The following is a 20,963-nucleotide window of genomic DNA, read 5'->3' on the forward strand; positions in this document are numbered from 1 at the left end:
GGGACACACATTCTAAAGGCGCACCCAGGAGGTTTAAATATACAGATGACTGCTGCTCAGCATCAGGGTGGGTGCCGATGAACCTAAATCTAGGCCAGACCATTCAAGTCCAGTGAATGGGCCATTTAGGCAGCAGAGAGGTTCAGCAAGAACTGGACTCTGATGAGGTAATTCTGCAACAACATAAAGCCTCTGACTTCTCAGGGGCAGCTAGCTAATGCTGAGGGCGCTGCCTCAGAAGAAGTGGATTGGTGCAAGTGGTGAATATGCTGCTGTCTCTGTCAGTCCATTACCTCCTGCTCCTGCCTCACTGACTGCTCCATTGGCAGGCTTGCAGAGTTTCTGCCACTTTCCCTCCTTTCTTGTTGGGGGTGGGACAAGGATCAGAAGGAGGTATGGGGTCGTCTCCCTCACATTTCTTCTGCTCCCACCTTTTCAGATGATGGGAGAATGGGACAGAGGAAAGAGAAAGAGAGAGTGGCAGCCATCATTGCTACTAGATGAAGATAGGGTGGGTCCTGTGAGCACACTCAGGGAGGTGAGAAGTTTTTATGCCTGTTTTTATACTTTTAGCATGATGTTTTTATTGTGTTTTTATTGTATGTTTTTAACTTTTGTAAACCGCCTTGGGGCTATTTTTTAACGAAAGGCGGTATAAAAATGCAAAAATAAATAAATAAAATAAATAAGGTGTGAGGGGCTCATGAGGGAGCAGGGAGGTTGCAGGGTGCATTTGGGAGTGTGGTGTGCAAAGCACGCCATAGAGTTAACACTGGGGACTGTGGCCCACTAAGCCTTCTCAGGGGCCAGTGGGTCTTGGGCTGGACCTGTAAATTGTAGTAAAAGCTACCACAGTTTAGCCTGATCAACTGTAACTAAACCTAGACTTAAATAGAGGTGTGCACCACTGACCATTTGGCATGGTTCAGTCTGAATTCAAAAAGAAACCATGGGTATGAAAACCAGTTCAGTCGAACCGATTGGCTGGACCAATCAGTTTGATGAACCAGCTCAAACTGGTTTGAAGTAGTTCGTGATCAAACCTCTCAAACCGGTTCCATTCGTGGCAGTCTGATTTGCGACTGAACCAGTTCTGCACATCTCTGTACCTAAGCTACTCTTGAAAGAAGCAAAATTAGTATACTCTTTTAAAGTGAGAAGCACTAAATTGCAAATTTTAGCTAAGTGAAAACGGAGCCAAATTTAGAGTTAGGTTTAGACCAAAAAGCATAGATTGATCCAAACTCAAAGTAGGTCATACTTCTGTACTCCTAGAAAAGCCTGTGTAACTTCTAGTCGCCTTTAATCATTCTCTTTTAATAGCCTGATAACACTAGCATTCATTGCAGTAGTAGTTAAATCATCTGGATGAATTGAATAGCCTTGGGCCAACAAGCATATACATTTTTTAATAGGAGTATCTCTCCCAAGGAGTCTATTTGGGGGCAGTTTGCAAGGGAGCTATCGCTCAGCAAACATGAGAGAGCCAAGCAGTACAGCACTAGTGATAAGGCATTGAGAAAAAGGTAAGGGAGCCAGGTGAGATAAACACCTGCATGCGTTCAGTAATAGGGTGAAAAGGCCAGGGCACTAGAGTTGCATTCTCCCAGCACAGCAAACAGAAAACCCAACATTATCACTTTAAAGTATTTAAGACAAAACCAGATGAAGATAGAAAGCCAGGAGAAGGCCAGCATACCCCATAGAGTGCTATTCATCTAACTGCCTGCCTGCTGGAGAGAAATGGTGGGTGTGTGCTCAATGCAATGAGCTCTGGGCTCTTAAGGAATAAGTTGGCCTCATTTTCTTGAAGCAGAGGTGCTCTTACCCCTGGACTTCAGGGCCAAAGTCCAAGGCCTCCACACCACCTAGGGGCCCACAAATCCTCTTTAGTCTGTCCTGGGCAGTGTGGTTGCCATACCACACCACGGGCCTGCACTGTGCTGGGTAGCCAAATGTGATTGTGGCCTGCACCAAGTGCTTTAGAGACAACAGGGAGTGGGGAAAGAAATATGTGGGGCAGGAATATGTTAAGTTGGGTGTTGGAATGTTTCTGCTAATGCCTATTTGCATAAATATATCTGTTTTATATTCTTACATTCTTGTGAGTTCAGTTGCTATTGTGTTTTCAAGAACCCATGTGTTAAAAATACTGTGAGCCTCTTCTCATGATCCGTGAGAAGGGCTCCAGAGTGGACTGTGTGGAGGTGGGTTAAACCTACCTTCCCCGCAGGTGATCAAGGCGCTGTTGCTGGGCATGCTTCTCACCCGCCCAGATAATTCCCTGCATGTTGAGACAGTGGGGAGGGTCAGGGCCAGGATTTATTTATTTATTCATTCATTCATTTATTTTATTCGATTTTTATACCACCCTTCCAAGCTGGCTCAGGGCGGTTTACAATTAAAAAACAAAAATCATTAAAAACAATTAGAAATACAAATATAAACACCAATTTAAAAACATCTAAAAACAATTAAATTATCAAAACAATTAAAACCCTGAAAACCAGGTTAACATTAAAACAATTAAAACTAATTAACAATTCTGAAAGTCCAGGCCAAACAGATGGGTTTTAAGGGCTCTCTTGAAGGTCAGTATAGAATTAAGATTATGAATTTCTGCTGGGAGTGCATTCCAAAGCCCAGGAGCAGCTACAGAGAAGGCCCGCCTCTGAGTCGCCACCAAACGAACCAGTGGTAACTGGAGACAGACCTCCCCAGATGACCTTAACGTGCGGTGGGGAACATGTAAAAGAAGGCGCTCTCTAAGGTATCTCGGACCCAAGCCGTTCAGGGCTTTAAAGGTAATAACCAGCACTTTGTATTTTGCCTGGAAACATATCGGTGGCCAGTGTAACTGTTTCAAAACAGGCATCATATGGTCTCTCCGGGTTGCCCCAGAGACCAATCTGGCTGCCGCATTCTGAACTAACTGAAGTTTCCGGACTACGTACAAAGGCAGCCCCACATAGAGCGCATTGCAATAGTCAAGCCGGGAGGTTACCAGCTGATGCACCACTGTTTTGAGGTCATCCTCTTCGAGGAATGGGCGCAGCTGTCGAATCAGCCGAAGCTGATAGAAAGCATTCCTGGCCATGGCCTCCACCTGAGATACCAGGGTGAGGCCTGGGTCCAGGAGTACTGCCAAGCTGCGCACCTGCTCCTTCTGGGGGAGTGTAACCCCATCCTGCACAGGAAGATCTAACTCACCCCTCAGATTCTGAGCCCCCACAATGAGCACCTCCATCTTGCTTGGATTCAGCTTCAATTTGTTCTCCCTCATCCAGCCCATTACTGCCTGTAGGCAGGCATTTAGAGAATGAGTGCCATTTCCTGAAGATGAAAAGGAGAAGTAGATTTGGGTGTCATCGGCATACGGATAACACCCAGCACCAAACGTCCTGATGACCTCACCCAGCGGTTTCATGTAGATGTTAAAAAGCATTGGTGAGAGAATGGAGCCCTGAGGGACTCCATATAATAGCTCCTGTTTTGAGGAACAACTGTTGCAAAGCTCCACCATCTGGAATCTATCTGAGAGATAGGAACGGAACCACTGCAAAGCAGTGCCCCCTATCCCCAATTCCCCCAGGCGATCCAGAAGGATACCATGGTCGATGGTATCGAATGCCACCGAGAGATCCAGAAGAACCAGCAGAGTCACACTCCCTCTGTTGATTCCCCGGTAAATGTCATCTGTCAGGCCAACCAAGGCTGTCTCAACCCCATAGCCAGCTCTAAAGCCAGTTTGAAATGGGTCTAGATAATCAGTTTCCTCCAAGACTACCTGGAGATGGTCGGCCACCACCCTCTCAATCACCTTTCCCAACCAAGGGAGATTGGAGATTGGCCTGTAATTATCCATCGCTAAGGGGTCCAGGGAAGGCTTCTTTAAGAGTGGTCTAACCATTGCCTCCTTCAGGCAGGGGGCACCCTACCCTCCCTCAGCGATGGATTTACGATATTAACTAGGCCACCTCCAACAATCTCCCTGCTAGACAGAAGCAACCAAGTCGGGAAAGGATCCAGAGAACAGGTGGTAGGCCTCACTGCCCCAAGCAGCTTGTCCACATCCTCAGGAGTCACAGATTGAAACTGATCCAATCTAATACTGCAAGAGGGATTTGTGGACACCTCCTCCATAGACCTTGCAGAAATAGTGGAGTCCAAGTCAGCCCGAATACAGGAGATCTTATTCACAAAGAACCCATTAAAGGCATCACAGCAGAGCAACTCCGGGGACTAATTGGAAGTAGAAGGAGCAGAAACCAAACTCCTCACAACCCGGGATAGCTCCGCTGAGTGAGAACCTGCAGCCGCAATGTGCGCAGACCAGAATCGCTTTTTCACTGCGCGCACTGCCACCACATAAGCCTTCAAATGGGTCACATGCTGAATCCTGTCAGATTCGAACCGAGTTATCCTCCACTTGCGCTCTAGTCGCCTACCCAACCGCTTCAGCCCCCGCAGCTCCTCAGTATACCAACGGGCCATTTTTGCAGCAGGTCGGAAGGGACACTTAGGAGCAATTGTGTCTACTGCCCTGTTGAGTTCCCTGTTCCAGGTTCCTACCAGGGCATCGACAGAATCACCGGCTGCACCAGGATGCCAGTGTCATCCTGGCCCCTGGAATTAGCGTGATGCACCATGCAAGTGCACGGTGCATCATGGGGATCCCCCCTCCCTTCCCTGGGCTTCCTGCAGTCTGTCGCCGTGGCTGTAAGCAGCCACAACTGCCAGACAATCAGAAAAATGAGGTTAAGGGAGCACTTGCTCCCTTAACCTTGTTTTCAAGGGTGGCTATTTAGGCAGGGTTGCTGCCAGGATAGGCCTGATCCTAGCTGTTCACAAGCGCATGCAAAACCAGGTTGGGCTCCCTTAGCCCGGTTTTGCACATGCATGTGGATAGCCTCTCTATGTGTCATGGGGTGTGTGTGTGTGTGTGTGTGTGTGTGTGTGTGTAGGGAGATGATGCTTAACTTGCAGCAGGGGCAGGGGGAGCTCTAAAGGCCTTTAGGCCGAGGCACCAAAATTACCTAGGTACACCTCTCCTTGAGGTCAAGGTAGTTTCCCTAGGGAAAGAAGCAAAGAGGTATGTAGATGAGATCTTCTACTACATACATCCATGATGACAGCTTCTCTGCTTTCATGAACAGTGGCACTCTTTGGACTGGACTTCTGGGCAGAGGTCCAGTCCCCCGCAGGCCTGGGGGGGGAGGCCTCCAAATGCTGAATAGCCCGCTAATTTAAGCAGCAAGATTGTCCATGCAAAATGTGGTCTCTCTCTCTCTGCAAGTCAGTGGGAAGTATCTTATTCAGAATCTCTTCTAAAAATACAAAAAGAGGAGTTTCCAGATTTGCCGGAACATGTACTAGTGTAAAAAACAATGCATTGCAACTTATCTGGCAGGGATGGGGAGATGGCAGAGGGTGGGCAAAAGGCCTTTAGGCCCAGGCTCCAAAATTACCTAGGTGCACCTCTGTTCGTGAAGTGCAGGAGGGTATAATTCTTGGTTCAGGAGGGTATCATTCTAGGCAGAAGGGACTGAGAATGGCCCTTTTAGAAGGGACTTATTCCTCAGGTGATGCAACTTCAAGCTAAAGGCGAGTGAGAGATTCAGTAATTTAGAATTTAGAAAGATCGGTCTGAGATGCATGTGTTGCCTACCTGATATGGGCAAACATCACATGCTGTTTACATGACCAGGTAGACTGTAAGGTCATTCACACAACTGGTTTACCTGGGTTTGGGGAGGGTGGGCAAGGAGGCAGGCTTCTACCTGCCTCCCCACACATGAGCACCAGGGCTGTGAGCAGCAGAGCAGGGATCCAGAGGAGGAAGGACTCTGGCCTTTCACAATGCACTGCATGAGAAGCATGGTGCACTGGGGGATTACCCCACTGCCGGGCGCTCAAGCAGCCTGAGCACCCACATGACCAGGGAGTGGGGTAGAAAGGTGCAAGTGGACAAAACCCACATTACCCCAGTGCAGAGCACCAGGATTGGGACCAATCCTGGCAATTGACATGACCAGTCCTACCCAAGTACAGCTGTCCAAGCCTAGGTAGGACTGGCCATGTGAACAACCTTAGTCTGTGCAGGCAGGGGGTGGGGGGAAATCAGCAGTCGTGGTGCATGTTGGCACCAATAACATTGAGAAATGCTGTTGTGAGGTCCTGAAAGCCATGTTTAGTCTGCTGGACAGGATGCTGAAGTCGAAGACCACCTACTGTAGGTAGCAATTTCAAAACTGCTACCTTTTTCATCTACAGGGCCAGGAAAACAAAGAAAATTTAGTGAGACAACAGGTAAAAGTGATGTTGGTGTCGGGAGAAATGATTTTGAGTTAATAGGTTCTGTGAAATATTTTGGAACATGTAAGTGTTTACAAAAGACGTGGGATTCACTTGAATCGCAATAGAACTGGACAGTTAAATATTAAAAGTATTGCACAGCAGGATTTTAATGGAATTCTGGGACAAAATCAACAGAAGCTGGGAAGAACTGGGTTTGGGACAGCTAATATCTATAGGGTGATGATATTAATATTCTAGGTAATTTACATGAGATAGAGCAGAACTTAGCAATGAGCATCAGGAAAGACATGATAGCCATTTAAAGAGAATGAAGGATTCCAGGGGAAATATATCCAGAGGATGTTTGGAGAGGTACACAAAATATGCAGGAGCGAAGACACCATTGGGCCAATGGAACCTAGGCGTTGCCCAATCAGGGGCCGCGCCTCGCGGCCCCGACACACACACCTGCGTCTGATGTCAGATGCAGGGGTGCAAGTTTAGCTCCCGAGTGGGGGCCGCGCGGCCCCTTCGGGAACTAAATTCCAACTCCCGAACGGAGCCTCAAGGCTCCATTCAGGAGCCAGACCATGCCCCCCATGTCTGACATCAGACATGGGGGCGTGGCCATCCCGTGTCTGATGTCAGACATGGGGGCGGGGTTAGCGGGGCTGCCGCTGAGGCCACACACAGGCCACTGGCGGTCAGGGTTTGCCACTGAAAATATCCTAATGGCCTCCACCTTAAGTGGCACAGTGGGGAAATGCTTGACTAACAAGCAGAAGGTTGCCGGTTCAAATTCCCGCTGGTATGTTTCCCATACTGGGCAGCAGCTATATAGGAAGATGCTGAAAGGCATCATCTCATACTGTGCAGGAAGAGGCAATGGTAAACCCCACCTGTATTCTACCAAAGAAAACCACAGGGCTCTGTGGGCACCAGGAGTCGAAATCGACTTGATGGCACACTTTACCTTTATCTTTATCCTAATGGCAGCAGCTTTCAAACCAAGATGAAAAAGCTAGAGTGCTTGGTGCAAAAATATAAATAAAGAGAGCATATCAGAAACCTGTGTGAGAAGAGAATCAGTGGGCTAAAGCTATCCCTAGATATAAATGCTATAGAAAGGACAGCAATGAATTTTAGAATGATAGTGTTTTGTTGTCAGAAAAGGCATAGCATCCAGTAAACTCCTCCACAAAATCACTGTGGGTAGAAATTCTAGGCCTTAAAAATAATTTAGAACCAGGGATATACTCTATCTCCCTGACCAAAACACTGAGGGTAATTTTGGGATGGAGAAAGAGAAATACAGGGAAAGCCATACACACGAATTGTAATAGTGGGCAATTTCAGTTACCATCACATTTACTGGCTAATTGTACTTCAGATCATGATGGAGACAACAGATGTGTGCCTTGGGACAGCTGGTCATTGAACCCACTGGAGGGCAGGTGACCCTGTATGTAATCCTGAATAGTTCCCAGGACCTAATGCAAAATGTAAGTGGTGTTGAACCAACTGGGAACAGTGACCACATCCAGTATCAAAGTTGCTCAGAAAGTCCAACACCATCACATTTAATTTCCACAAAAATGCAGGGATTCATTAAAAAGAAAGTGATAGGGAATCAAGGGATTCAAATCTCTCCAGGCTACTTGGATATTATTTGAAATCACAGTAGTGGAAGCTCTACTGGAAAGTATATCATAGAATTAGGGAATGTATGAGCAAGTCTAAAAGGATGCCAGCATGGTTAACTTGCAGGATCAGGGATCCTATAAAACTGGAAGTTGGCTCAAATAAAGAGGACAAAAAGAAGCATAAACTCTGGCCAAACAAATGTAAGCCGAACAATATGGCGAAAGAAAGACAGACAGGGGCGTATCTAGGGTGGGGCAGGCAGGGCATGTGCCCCAGGCGCCACTTGAAGGGGAGCGCCATTTCTTTCTTAAAAAAAAATAAAATTAAAAATGGCTGCTGAAAACAAAATGGCCACTGTGCATGCTCAAATGGCCTCTGTGAGGCCCTAGGCCATGCCAGGCCTCGCAGAGGCCATTTGAGCATGCGTGGTGGCCATTTTGTTTTCAGCAGCCTTTTAAAATATATATATATATATTTAAAAAAATGGCCACCACACATGCTCAAATGGTCCCTGTGAGGCCCCAGAGACCAGTGGGTGGGGGAACCTTTGCACACACACCCACACATAGCCTTTATGAAGCCCCCTAAAGGGGCTACAGGTTAAAAAAAATTAAAAAATTAATATAATATAAGTCACTGTACACATATTCAGATTGGCACTATGTACAGAGAATCAGGGCTTGTGAATAATGAGCTGAACCTTATGAGCTAGGATTGTATTCATTTGCTCTTATTTTGCTTCTTGTGATAAGTGAGTTAAATGTGATGTCTTAATCATATGGCTATTAATAGTGAGTTTGTATTTGAATCAGTGTGAAATCCTTAGTATTAAGGCTCACTGGGAGTTTTTTTCTCTCTTTCTCTCATTTTAACTGTCTTTCTGAAAGACTAGAATATATTCCAAGCAGTGACACAGTTTACTTTGCATATCCTTTAATTACTTTCAGAGTATCTGGGAAAAGTCAAATTCTCTGTTTATTTTCAAAACTTATGTAATAGTGATGCTATAATGCCTAGTAGAGAATTAGACAGGCACTTCTGTTTAGTTTTCCAAGTACACCTCCACATAGTATTTGGGTATTTCATGAGCCCCAGCATACTGAAATTTGTAGTTGCCCAGCATTTTTTGGTCTGGCTACGTCCAGTGCTAAATAGTTTTTGAAATATTAAAAGATTAACAAACTTGACTTGTACTTTTCAGCTGATATTATGGTAAAGTTATCTGAAAGATGGGTGTCAGATGTTTGGACAGGGGGCGCAATTTCAGTGCTTGCCCTAGGCACTATTTTCCCTAGATATGCCTCTGCCACCACCACCCCCGAACATCCTCCCTGGTTTGGTTCAGTTTGCGGGGGTTCGTGAGATTAAATTTATAAAAGACTTTAAAAAATTAGATTTTACTTACTGCCACCCAGTCCAGGGGCTTAGATTCAGCCATGGGGTGGGGGTGGGGGGTGTCTCCAGAAGTTCCCCCTCCCCCATGTCAGCCTCCATTCATGTACAAATCACCCGGTTCGGGCGGTCTTCAGCCTGTTTCGGGCCTGTCTTCTTTTGCCCATGCCAAATGGGCCTTTACGTGTCTGGGTCATGGTTATTTTTGTAAAGTCACGAACCCCCCCCCCCCCAATGGCCAGGAGGTCTGGTAGCAAACTGAATCGGGGGGGGGAGGGTTCGGTTTGATATCTGATTCTTGAACTGAACAGGTTCGATGTTGAACCTATTCGACATCGAACCTGTTTGCACATGCCTAATAGATATGTGAGAAAGGAAGATTAAGAAACAAGCAGTGGTAGGAGGGAAAGCATGCTTGATGCATATCTTTAATACATAGCTCACACACCCCCATGGAGTACTGACTCTTATCCCTTATTGGTTTTGAAATAACTAGCTGCCTTCTGTGCTGCTCACACAATATGATTTCCTTCCAAAGTTATCAGTCCTCATTTGGGCCCAGAGTACTTACTGTCAGGATCCAGCCATACTTGCTCTTGGACCATGACGTGGTCTTCTCCTTTTCAGCACTGAGGATCCTATGGTTACTACCAAGCTGGAGCTTGGCCCTTTTGCAGACATTCTTTCTGAGGAGTGTGGGGTCTTGGGTGACCCAGCAGTCAAATCTAGACCCCTGCTCCAGCTCTGGACTCTCCTCCATCATGCCTAGGGCTCCAGGGACAGTTATGACAACAAATTAGGATAGCACTCCAGAAATAGCAGTGAAGGGGCCTCCTGGTTGCCCAGGGGTTCCTTTCCAGTGGGCCTACTTGGAAGAAGGAAACAAGCTCTGGTGCATGCCCTAGATTGGGACTGAGCTAGAATTAGGAAGGGTTGGGTTGCCGCCACTATATTCATGCTTCAGCCTCAGCCTCGTTTTCACCTATGCAACAGCTCGGAACTGGGAGTTCATTGTAGACCCAGCTCCAGGTTTTTGCTCCAGCCCTCTGCTTCTGCTTTCCGTCTTGGCCCTTGCTTCAGCCTCCGAGCCCCATCTCCTGCTTTGCGTTCTGATTTCCAGCCTGCAGCTTCCTCTGGCCTCTCCTGCCTCCAACTCTGGCTCCAGCCCTAACCTGCAATCCAGTCTCATCCTGAGCCTCCTGTGACCTACTTTGCCTCTTGAAGGCAAAGGACCACCTTACTCAGCACCAGTCCACTCTACCATTGCTATCCTGTGAGGAGGCCCTTTTCCAGGTCCCACCATATTCTGAGGTGAAATTGGTTGGAACGCAGCATGTGAGTGAGTCACTGTTTCTAGTCAAAAGTTGGTATAGGGATTTTAAATAGCTTCCACCTCCCTTTCCCCATATCCATTCAGAATTTTTTGCAACTCTTATATTACAATACCGGAGAAATGTATACAACAAACTGTACAAAGAGATGACAAATTACAATTAACGTACCACATTACAATTAAATGCCTGAATCTGGAATCCAAGTTCACTTTTCTGGGAATAATCCCCACTGAGCACAGTGGGACATACTTATGCGCATAGCGTCCATCGGATGAGGGGGTGCAAATGTCCCTGGGCCCGGAGAGTCAAGGGGCCCACAAGGCCCCCACCAACCTCCTCCTGTGCATCCCTACACTGCCATTTCCTATTTCCCCTTGATGTTGTTGGTAGTGGTGGCAGCAGGCTCCCCTTCCCCCTCCGTGGCCGGCACACAGGCCTCCCCATTGAGTAGGGAGAGCGTTGCATGCTGTGCCATCTGGACACTGCCTCGGTAAGTGTCCCTCACCATGCACCCTGCCACTCACCTCGCCTCCTCCGGCTGGCTCTCCTTCCCCAGGACACCAGCAGCCTGCCATGTGTGTAAACGCAGCTCCTGCTCTCTGGAGCATCTCTGGCTGCCTGGGAGAGAGACAGCGATGCTTGCTTTGCTTTCCCAGCCAGGCTGAGCTGTCCTGAAATAGCCAAGCCAGGCATTTCTTCCCTGCAGCAAGTGGGCCCGGGAGGGAAACACGAAAGGATGACAGAACAGACACTCAGCTGCTTGGTAGGGGGTGGTTAGACAGGACTGCTAAAATGGGTGTGCGTGTTACATTCCCCCCTTTTCCTTCCATAACTGAGCGGCAGTGCTGAGAACTAGGAAGAGCCCAGAGCAAGGCACTTCTGTAGGGATAGTGATGGAAGAAGAGAAGCACTCCCCACCAATCCATGGGAGGAGCATGCCCCCACCCAGGGGTCTGCTTTGGCCGAAATGCACAAGGGTCAGCCCCCGGCGGGGGCCAAGCAGATGCCTACAAATGGGGACGAAAGCAGCCCCCTCCCCCTGCATTACAGTTCAACCCACACAGCGCTAGCAGGGAGAGAAGCCAGAGCACTGAGAAGCCCACCCACCCGCCACCACAGCCACATATAAATTTAGAGGGGGAAGTGCAGTGGCAAGGCTGGAAAATAGGGTGTGTGGCTTTGGTGCTGGCATGGGGACCCCTCAAAAGAACTTTGTCCCCGGGCCACTGGGGGACTCCCTACAACTCTGGACATACTTCTAAATAAACATGCACAGGATTGTGCTGCCTTCCTTTTAAAAGTCATGTCATTGCTCGCAGTAACTCATGGACATTTACATTTCACTATGAATGAGGGTGAGGAATGGCACAACCCTTAAAAGTCGATGGCCCTGATCCAGAAAGAAAGAGAGGTGTGTACAAAGCCTTCCATGGTCATCAGTTATGCCGATGTGTATCTTTAGCCACACCGTGATACCCATCTGAGCACTGTTTTGCTGTCTAGATGTATTTTTAATGCATTCACACCCAGAGCCAAAAGTTACCATGTGTGGTGAGTTGTCTATAATCACAGTGGCTGAAATACTGTGCAATATTCCACCTGCCTTGTAATGGAATGTGTGTGCAGTTGCATAAGCACAAAATGCAACAATTGTGCAAATGCAGCTGTGCGATGAATGGCCATTGGAATTAATGGCCTTCTGCCATGCAACTGCATTTGTGCAATTCTTGTGTTTTGCACAACTGCACTCTCACGCAACTATGCACACGTTCCATTACAAGGCATTGTGCAGTATGTCAGCCAGTTAGATTAGTGCCACTGCCAGCCACTGTAGACATTGGGGACTGCTGAGATTGGGTGAGTGGCACGCAGGTCAAGTGATGGGTGGAGCCAAAGTGGGTGGTGCCAATGATGGTGGGTGGAGCTGCAAGTGGGGCATTGCTAAAACCTTTCCTCCCTAAAAAAACAAAAGCAATATAAGCACTGCAGAGAAAGCTGCAGCTGGTGGGCTTTCTCCTGAACCCCCCCCCGCTGACTTTTTACTTCCCTCCCCCAACTACCTATATTCCTCCCCCACTCCCCTCCACCCTACATACTGGGTGAATATGTATGTATAATTGAACATATTGTATTCTATGTATATCGTGCATTCTTTTGTTGCTAAGGTAAGAAGCACTGCAGCAGGCCTTTTGATTTCACTAACAATTCAACCAACCAAACCACAACAATAACTATAGCCGCCATAACAAAGTTCTCCACAATAATTGTTACAGTCTTGGGCCTAATACTTGCGTTAAAACTAGCAGTCAAAACAACCCTAATATTACACAAGCATAACCAACTATACGACTTTTCAAACCAACTTGAGTTCTTTAACATGACTGCCCACCGCAACCTACCAAAAACAACAGTCTATTGGACAAAATCTCTCAACCCATGTAAACAATGTGTTATGAAAGCTCCCGGTGGGCTCTCTCCTGTTTTTCCCCAGTGGGAAAGCTTTCTGACCGACCATAGTGCCAAATGGAGCCCAGTTACAGTGACTACACCACCTTAAGTGGTGCAGAGGGGAAATGCTTGACTAACAAGCAGAAGATTGCCAGTTCAAATCCCCACTGGTCTGTTTCCCAGACTATAGTAAACACCTATATTGGGAATTTCGACTCCTGGCGCCCACAGAGCCCTGTAGTTTTCTTTTGGTAGAATACAGGAGGGGCTTACCATTGCCTCCTCCTGTGCAGTATGAGACGATGCCTTTCAGCACCTTCCTATATCACTGCTGCCCGATATAGTACCAGTGGAGATTCGAACTGCCAACCTTCTGCTTGTTAGTCAAGCATTCCCCACTGCGCCACTTAAGGTGACTGATAAAACAATATACTGGAGAGTAATTGCAGTGCTGTTGGTGGCAGCAGCAGCCAGAGGAGCAGGAAGTGAAGGATACATACCAGCTGACAGAATGTCAGCAAGACATTAAGCAAAAGCACTTCCAACAACAACAACATGTGGTTTTAAAACAGTGGCAAAAATAATAGCTATAAGCGAGCAATAGCTAGAATGCTCCTGGCCTATCCCCTAAAAATGTAAGAGTAGCATCTTTGGGAGGATTCATCCATCCACTGTGGGGCCATGAGCTGCCATGGTGGGTCTTTGGGGAGGCCAAATAGGCGGCCCCTTAGTCTAAGGTTCATTTTGATGTGCAGCTGGGTGCATTCTATGCAGTGCATTTTTAAAATAATGTGCAGTGGAAACTAAGATGTTGTGCAGTTGGGCCTATGGAGTTTAATAAGGACATACTGTAGGTTGTTTCCGAAGATGTAACGGGGTGGGGGTGGGGCAAGATATTGAATATTGTTTGTTTTCCATTTCATAACCTTATACAAAAAGTACATTACAGTCTTCTGTTTCTCTCAGTCATTCTTTGTGAGGCACCATCATTTTTCTTGCTTCCCCTCTTTCTTTGTCCTTCTCATTTCCCCCTCCTTCCCTCTCTGTCACTTTCTATTCATTTGCCTCTTCCCTTCTGTTAGCAAATGCTGAAGGAAGGGGATGCTTGTGGATCGGGGTGGGCTGCAGCCACTGCTAGTGCAGAGTTATAATAAACCTGCATGAGTCCTCTGTAACATCTGAGTCCTCTGTAACTCATGAAAGAGTGCAAAGGCAACAGCCACACCCACTGCATGTCCCCAGCATCTGGGATTCAGCCTGTGCACCTGGAGGTTCTCTATAGCCATCCTGACTAATCGCCACAGAGGGGCCTCTCCTCCTCCATGAATGTTTCTAACCCCCTTTCAAACCCATCTAAGCCAGGGATCATCACCACACCTAGTTCCACAAGTTAATTGGCTTTCTTTTTTGTGTATTCTGAACAGAGACGGGCCTTAGTGCTAAATATGATGTAGAGGGATTTCCTAGCTAAGGGACTTCAGCAAGTGATTAGGTGGAAAACATGTGGGGAGCAGGGAAGGCAGGGCAGGGGTGACTCTCCCCTGGTGCTTTGGCACTTTGAGCTGACAACCAAGACAGTGTTTGGATTCAAACCAGAACCAGCGTGGCCAGTAACTGATCTTGCGATCTCACAATCAGCCACAGAATTCTGCCGTCATGGTTCCCCTTGGAGACCTGCGAGGATTCTGCAGGAGGCTCACCTGGCAGCATTCTAGATAAGCTGCAGCATCTTTGATAAGTTGGTTGTCTTTGGCTGTCAGTTTATCATCAGCTTGTCATCTTAGCTGTCAGGATGGGTGGCTGCTGGTCATGGGTGAACTGTAGGTAAGTCTCCGGCATGATGGGGAAGCAAAATCTAATGGCTGCCTGGACATGGTTTTTAAAGATGCCCTTCCATTGTTTTACATGCCATTGCGCTCCCTATGTGAACTTCAGTGGTCACAAGTTCACCACCACTATTCACACCACACAGCTTCTCCTTGAAATGAGGGTGGCCCTCGAAGGTCACTTGCTGGGCTGATTTCCACTGTATTTCTTAAGCTTACAGGTCCTAGACCTGTGAAACTGTAGCACCCAGGAGCTACTGGCTGGCCCCTGTGGGCCCACTTGGGGTTTTTTTTTGGGGGGGGGAATCCTGCCCACCAGTTGAAGCTGACTTCAAAAGCTGCCCCCCCCCAAACCCCCATGTTATTTCCAAGAACATGCCTAACCTTTTCTTCTTTCATGTTCCCATAGGTCTCACCCAGAGGCAGAACGAAAGTGAGTTGCTTTTTTCCCTCTTGACTCCTCTTAATGCTTTTGGCTCTGGTGTGGCCATCTGAAGGGATGGGTGTGGAGGGGGTTGTTCAGACATAGCCCAAACCCAGGTAAACGTGTGCCATCGAGTCGGTGTCAACTCCTGGTGACCACAGAGTCCTGTGGCTGCCTTTGGTAGAATACAGGAGGGGTTTACCATTGCCATCTCCCACGCAGGATAAGATGATGCCTTTCAGCATCTTCCTATATCGCTGCTGCCCGATATAGGTGTTTCCCATAGTCTGGGGAACATACAGGCGGGGGATTCGAGTTGTCACAAATTTAAACCCTCTTATTCAAATTTTAAAAACCAAAACAGTATGTATGTTCTTTTAGCTGAAGTGTCCCCCTTTGTGGGGGGGCTTTCTAAAAAGTTGAAAATCTTCTCTGGAGAGGGGTGGGAAAGCTGGCCTCATATCTATAAACTACGAGAGTAGGTCTGCCCCCCGCCCTGTCAACCAGTCAATCCCCTAGTGAAAACAATCTGAGCAAAATGTAGTGAGTGACTTTCAATAGCAATTACTTTCACTGCTCCCAAGTATTGAATCATCCAAAATTAGCAGGGCCTTCTAGAAGGATTATGGGTGAGGGCATGCTTGGGATGGCACAGCACCCCCTAGGATTACTGGGGGGACCCCTCAATTTCCTGTGATTCGCCACATGCTTCTTCTCAGGGCTCCTCAACCCCCCAGGGAGTGTCTCCTTGGAGACCTGTTTCACTTCGACAATGGAGAGAGATAGGCAGACGTCCATCTGATGGATTAATGGCAGGATGGCAGGTTCATCCACCTCTATCCTTTGCTGCGGGAACTTGTTGCAGCCAAAAGTGTTGGAGGAGACCAGGGGGCCTGGGCGAGTCACATCTGGATACCCTCCCTTCTAGGAGAAGATGGGGAAAGGGCTGTGGCAGCAGGCAGGCAGGCAGGCAGGTTTGGTAATTCTCCCTTGGAGGTGGTGCACTTCTGGAAAAGCCCTGCAAGAACCTTTTGCCCACACCCAGCCCCAAGACATCCTCTGGGCCTTGTTCCCCCTGCCTTGGAAAAGAGGAAGCTAAAGAATGCTGGTGTCTTGTTTCCAAAGCATCTCTTTTTTTGACAATTACATGGGTCAAGATGGAAATGGAGGATCACCTGCAAACAAGGGCAACATTTCCTGGCCAATGAGCTCTGAGATCAGTCCAAAGAGACTCTTTCTTTCTCTGATCCCAGTTTTCTGCCCCTCGGAGCTGGGCCTGCATTCCTCAGATCATAGCTATGCTTCCTGCTTATGGCGTCCAGGCAGATTTTCAAGCCCCACCCCTACCCCCGCACATAGGTCAAAAGGCTGTAACTGAGGGTTGTTGCTTCAGCTAGAGAGCAAATGCATTGTTTAGTCCATGTGAACCATCAGCTCCCACTCTGCTCAAAGGAGAAGCCTCTTTCCTCACAGGTATGGGAGGGCCCATAGTCCAGTAGTGGAACAAGTGCTTTGCATGCACAAGGTCTTGGGTTGAGTCTTCTTCATCTTCTGTTAAAGAATTTTAGCTAGCTAGGAAAAGGCTTCTGCCCAAGAGCGGCTGTCAGCCAGAGTAGGGCAAAGTGAGCCAGGGGTATGACTTGGTAGAAGGCAGCTGCATTGGTATGTTCAGCAGATAGAGCCTGGCCATTGCACTCCCTTCTGAAGTGTAGTTGGTGAGGGCTGTCTTGCCAGTGCTATGCAATGTATTCCTCTTCATCCCTTGCTTGTTTCCTTGGGTGGACTGCCTCACCCACAATCCCAGGCTGCATCCCAGCTGGTTAACCTAGGCAGAAAGGGGAGGCAATTTCTATCAGGGCTATGGGCCATCCTCATTTCCAGATTCCTGCTTTATTTCCTCTCTTTCAGGTCATCCCAGAAATCCGATCCATGTTGCTCCATGTCCTGGGGGACCCATGTTGCACCATGTTCTGGGAGACCCTCTGGGGGAAGAGCCCAATGAGGCAACCTTGGTGCCAGGACCCCTTCCAGGACTTCATGTCCCCACTGACATTCTGGGGAAAGAGCTCAATGAGGAAACTTCAATGCTAGGATCCCTTCCAGAACCTCGCATCCCCACAGATATTCTGGAGGAAGAGCTCAATGAGGAAATGTTGGTCCCAAGATCCCTTCCAGGACCTTGCATCACCAATGACATTCTGGGGGAAGAGCCCAATGAGGCAACCTTGGTGCCAGGACCCCTTCCAGGACTTCATGTCCCCACTGACATTCTGGGGAAAGAGCTCAATGAGGAAACTTCAATGCTAGGATCCCTTCCAGAACCTCGCATCCCCATAGATATTCTGGAGGAAGAGCTCAATGAGGAAACATCGGTGCCAGGATCTCTTCCAGAACCTCACGTCCCCACTGATATTCTGGAGCAAGAGCTCAATGAGGAAATGTTGGTGCCAAGATCCCTTCCAGGACCTTGCATCACCAATGACATTCTGGGGGAAGAGCCCAATGAAGCAACCTTGGTGCCAGGACTCCTTCCAGGACTTCATGTACCCACTGACATTCTGGGGAAAGAGCTCAATGAAGCAACCTCAGTGCCAGGATCCCTTTCGGGACCTCGCATTTCCACTGATATTCTGGAGGAAATGCTCCATGAGAAAACCTCAATGCCAGGATCTCTTCCAGGACCTCGCGTCCACACTGATATTCTGCAGGGAGAACTCAATGAGGCAACTTCAGTGCCAGGATCCCTTCCAGGACCTCACATCACCAATGACATTCTGGGGAAAGAGATCAATGAGGAAACCTCAGTGCCAGGTCCTTCCATCCCCACTGGCACTCCAAAGGAAGCAGCTTTTGTGTCAGAGCCCTTACCAGAGCCTTCCATTGCTGACAATTACCTTGAGCAAGAAGTAGAAATCCTCAAAGGATTACAGAATGACTATGTCCAGCGGCGTAAGTATTGTGGCACCTCAGAACCCTTTTGCATAGACACCCAGCACAAAGTTCAGCTGGAGTTTTGATACTCAGCCCAGATGATGGACCAAGCACTAGCACTGCCCCTTTTTGCAAGACACCAGCACTCGGCCTGGTCAGAGCATACAACACTTGTTCCTTTTTGCTCTCTTTTTTGCAGAAATGAAGGTTCGCCGCATTTCCCAACAGTTCCCTCGTTCTCTCCGAGCCATCAACCTGCAAATTGGACACACACGGACAAGGCTCATCCGCAGTGAAGTTCGGCTGCAACGGTGGGGAAAGGAAGGTACGTTCGGAGCATACCCCTGAAGTTGCTGCTGGGCTAAAAATGGCTCTTTTGCTCTCTGTTTCCTTCTCCTGAATGTTGAATGCTGGGTGTCTATGCAAAAGGGTTCTGCATCTAAGTTTCGGAGGGGAGGCCTGTGGGTGGGTTGTCAGTGCTTGCTGAAGTGTTCCTTCGTTTTCTGTCTTTCAGGTGACCAAGCTCTGATGCCTGTAATTCAGACAGCTTCTCATGGTGAGCAGTGAGGGCAAGTGATGGCGGGTGTGGTAGTATGCCAGCGTTTGCGGCTGATCACCTGCTGCTGCTTCTCTCTTGCAGATGATCCTGCAGGCCCTGCTGCATGTCTCCGCCCCCCTGGGTCCAGTTCATTATTATCTTCTGCATCGCTGGAAGTTGGCTCCATCCCACCCTCCGCCTCCACCTCTTCTTTCCTCCTGCATCCCTCTCCCCCTCCTCCTCCTTCCCCACCTCCTCTAGAGCCGGACCTCAGCAATGTAAAAGAAACTCTGCAGAGTTTGATGGATTTGCAGTTCCATCAGCTGAATGACCGTAAGTTTCACAGAGGCAGCACCCCTTTTCCATCCTCATTGTTGTTTTACAATCTTAAACACTTATAGTCTAAAAACAGAGATGGGCAAGCAACAGAGGAAGGAGAGGGAAGTTGAGGTGGGACAAGCGGGGGAACGATGTGTATGTATTTCAGCTGCACCTCCTTAGGACCAGGGAGACCCGGGTTTGAATTCTCATCCAGCCATGAACCTCGCTGGGTGACTTTGGGCCAGTCACTTGTCCTGCAGTCTAACTTAACTTTTAGGGTTGTTAGGAGGAAAAAAATAACCATGTATACCTCCCTGAGCTGCTTGAGGAAGAGCAGAATGTGAATACTAAATTCATGAATGCTAATAATATGAATGCTAATATCAGCCCTTTTGAGTTCAAGCTGGGCTGAAACAAGAAACCAAGGAGGATGACATACAATTGTGCTTATCACAATCCTCCTTATAGCATCGTCAATGTACATGGGCAAAAGTTCCCGGCCACCAGGAGCATACAGTCTAAAGTTTGGCTTTGGAGAGAGAAGTGAGGAAGAGGAAGAAAGCATAAGGGGCATTCAGTTCAAGATGATGGAGCTGCCTCTGCTGAGGCATTAAGCCAAAAGCTGCACAGAGGAGGTGGGTTGCATTGGAGGGATAGGAGAGAGACGTGAGCCCACATGAGTGGCAGTTCCAGACCCAAGGGTCAGCGAGGAAGAAGAAAAAGAATAGTTTTAGAGGGCAGGAGACCTCCAGGTGGCTGAAGACAGAAGCTGGAGGAGCAAAAACCAACCTGACGGGGTGCAAGTTGGGGGAGGGGGGAGGATCAGTGCAGAGGGACAGGGTGGGGCATAGCCATGGTGGGTTTTCAAGGTAGAGATGAGAAGTCTGTGCTGGGCATGGAAAGGGACTAGAAGTCAGTGCAGGGACTGGTATTGTGGAGGACAGGCCCCTTGACCCTGTTTGTTTTCTTTCCTTCAAGGCCAAAGAGACCTCCGCAGCTGCCAGGAATGTTTGCAAAACCTCAAGGCACTGAGGGTACAGCTCCGGAGACTGCGGAGCAGACTGGCAAGGGTGGAAGCCACTATGGGGATCCTGGTTCCTCCAAGGGAGCTGGATGTTGATGAGGAAAAAGAGAAAGACAAAAACCAGACAGTGCTTCATACATAGGTAGCAATAAAATGCTGCATATTTATTTTAAAAATATTAAACATTTGTTTTAATAGGATAGGATGTAGAGATAAAACAGCAACAGAACATGCATATTTACTGCTTAAAAATTAAAAAGTTGATTTTAAAGAAAATAAAGTTGTCTTACTTTGAATATTCTTTGGGCAGAGTTGGGTAAAAATGTCTTTGGGTCAAACCCAGCCACAGAAAAGGCTCTTTGGCCAGTCCACTTGGGGCCAAGAGATGTTCTGAGAGGTTCCAGAGGTAGCTCAAGATAGACTGCTCCTTGCCAGGAGGCTTATACAGAGCCTGTCTGCCCCAATATGAATGGCTAGGAGGCCTGATTTTGGCCCTGAAGAGTGATCTGCCTCTTGTGGAAGAGGATGGAGTGGTGATGCAGAAGGGGAAGCTTGATTTAGGGCAGGGCTGCACAACACCAGCCCTCCAGCTGCTGTTTGACTACAGTTCCCATCAACCCTGACTATTGGCTAGTGCAACTGGGGACTATGGGAGCTGTAACCCAACAACAGGTGGAAGGCCCAAGTTGTGCAGCCCAGGGTTAGATGAACCACTCAGGGCTGCTGGGTGGCAGGAATAATGGAAACGAGGCCAAGTGTTCCAAATGGGAAGGAGGCCAAATGT

The 20,963-nt window shown here is 48.1% G+C and overlaps 1 protein-coding gene across 2 annotated transcripts; it reads left to right on the plus strand.

Moving 5' to 3' along the window:
- Positions 1–441: 441 nt before the first annotated feature.
- On the plus strand, positions 442–20,475 carry LOC128322151 (uncharacterized). 2 transcript variants are annotated; one of them, XM_053242924.1, is made up of 7 exons: positions 442–538; positions 15,351–15,374; positions 17,274–18,314; positions 18,496–18,621; positions 18,811–18,852; positions 18,937–19,167; positions 20,134–20,475. In XM_053242924.1, exons 3-7 carry the CDS (start codon positions 17,321–17,323, stop codon positions 20,319–20,321), a joined length of 1,581 nt encoding a protein of 526 aa, XP_053098899.1. In that variant the 5' UTR covers positions 442–538; positions 15,351–15,374; positions 17,274–17,320; the 3' UTR covers positions 20,322–20,475. The 2 variants fall into 2 exon arrangements, with proteins under 2 accessions (XP_053098899.1, XP_053098900.1); XM_053242925.1 differs by lacking the exon at positions 442–538 and adding an exon at positions 14,550–14,939.
- The last annotated feature ends 488 nt before the right edge of the window (positions 20,476–20,963 follow it).

Source organism: Hemicordylus capensis, chromosome 4 (assembly GCF_027244095.1).
Source record: "Hemicordylus capensis ecotype Gifberg chromosome 4, rHemCap1.1.pri, whole genome shotgun sequence".
Classification (NCBI taxonomy): domain Eukaryota; kingdom Metazoa; phylum Chordata; class Lepidosauria; order Squamata; family Cordylidae; genus Hemicordylus; species Hemicordylus capensis.

Coding starts and splice junctions, on each gene's coding strand:
- LOC128322151 (XM_053242924.1), top strand. CDS start 17,321: ATGTTGCACCATGTTCTGGGAGACCCTCTGGGGGAAGAGCCCAATGAG. Junction 18,315..18,495: donor GAATGACTATGTCCAGCGGC/GTAAGTATTGTG, acceptor TCTTTTTTGCAG/AAATGAAGGTTCGCCGCATT. Junction 18,622..18,810: donor GCAACGGTGGGGAAAGGAAG/GTACGTTCGGAG, acceptor TCTGTCTTTCAG/GTGACCAAGCTCTGATGCCT.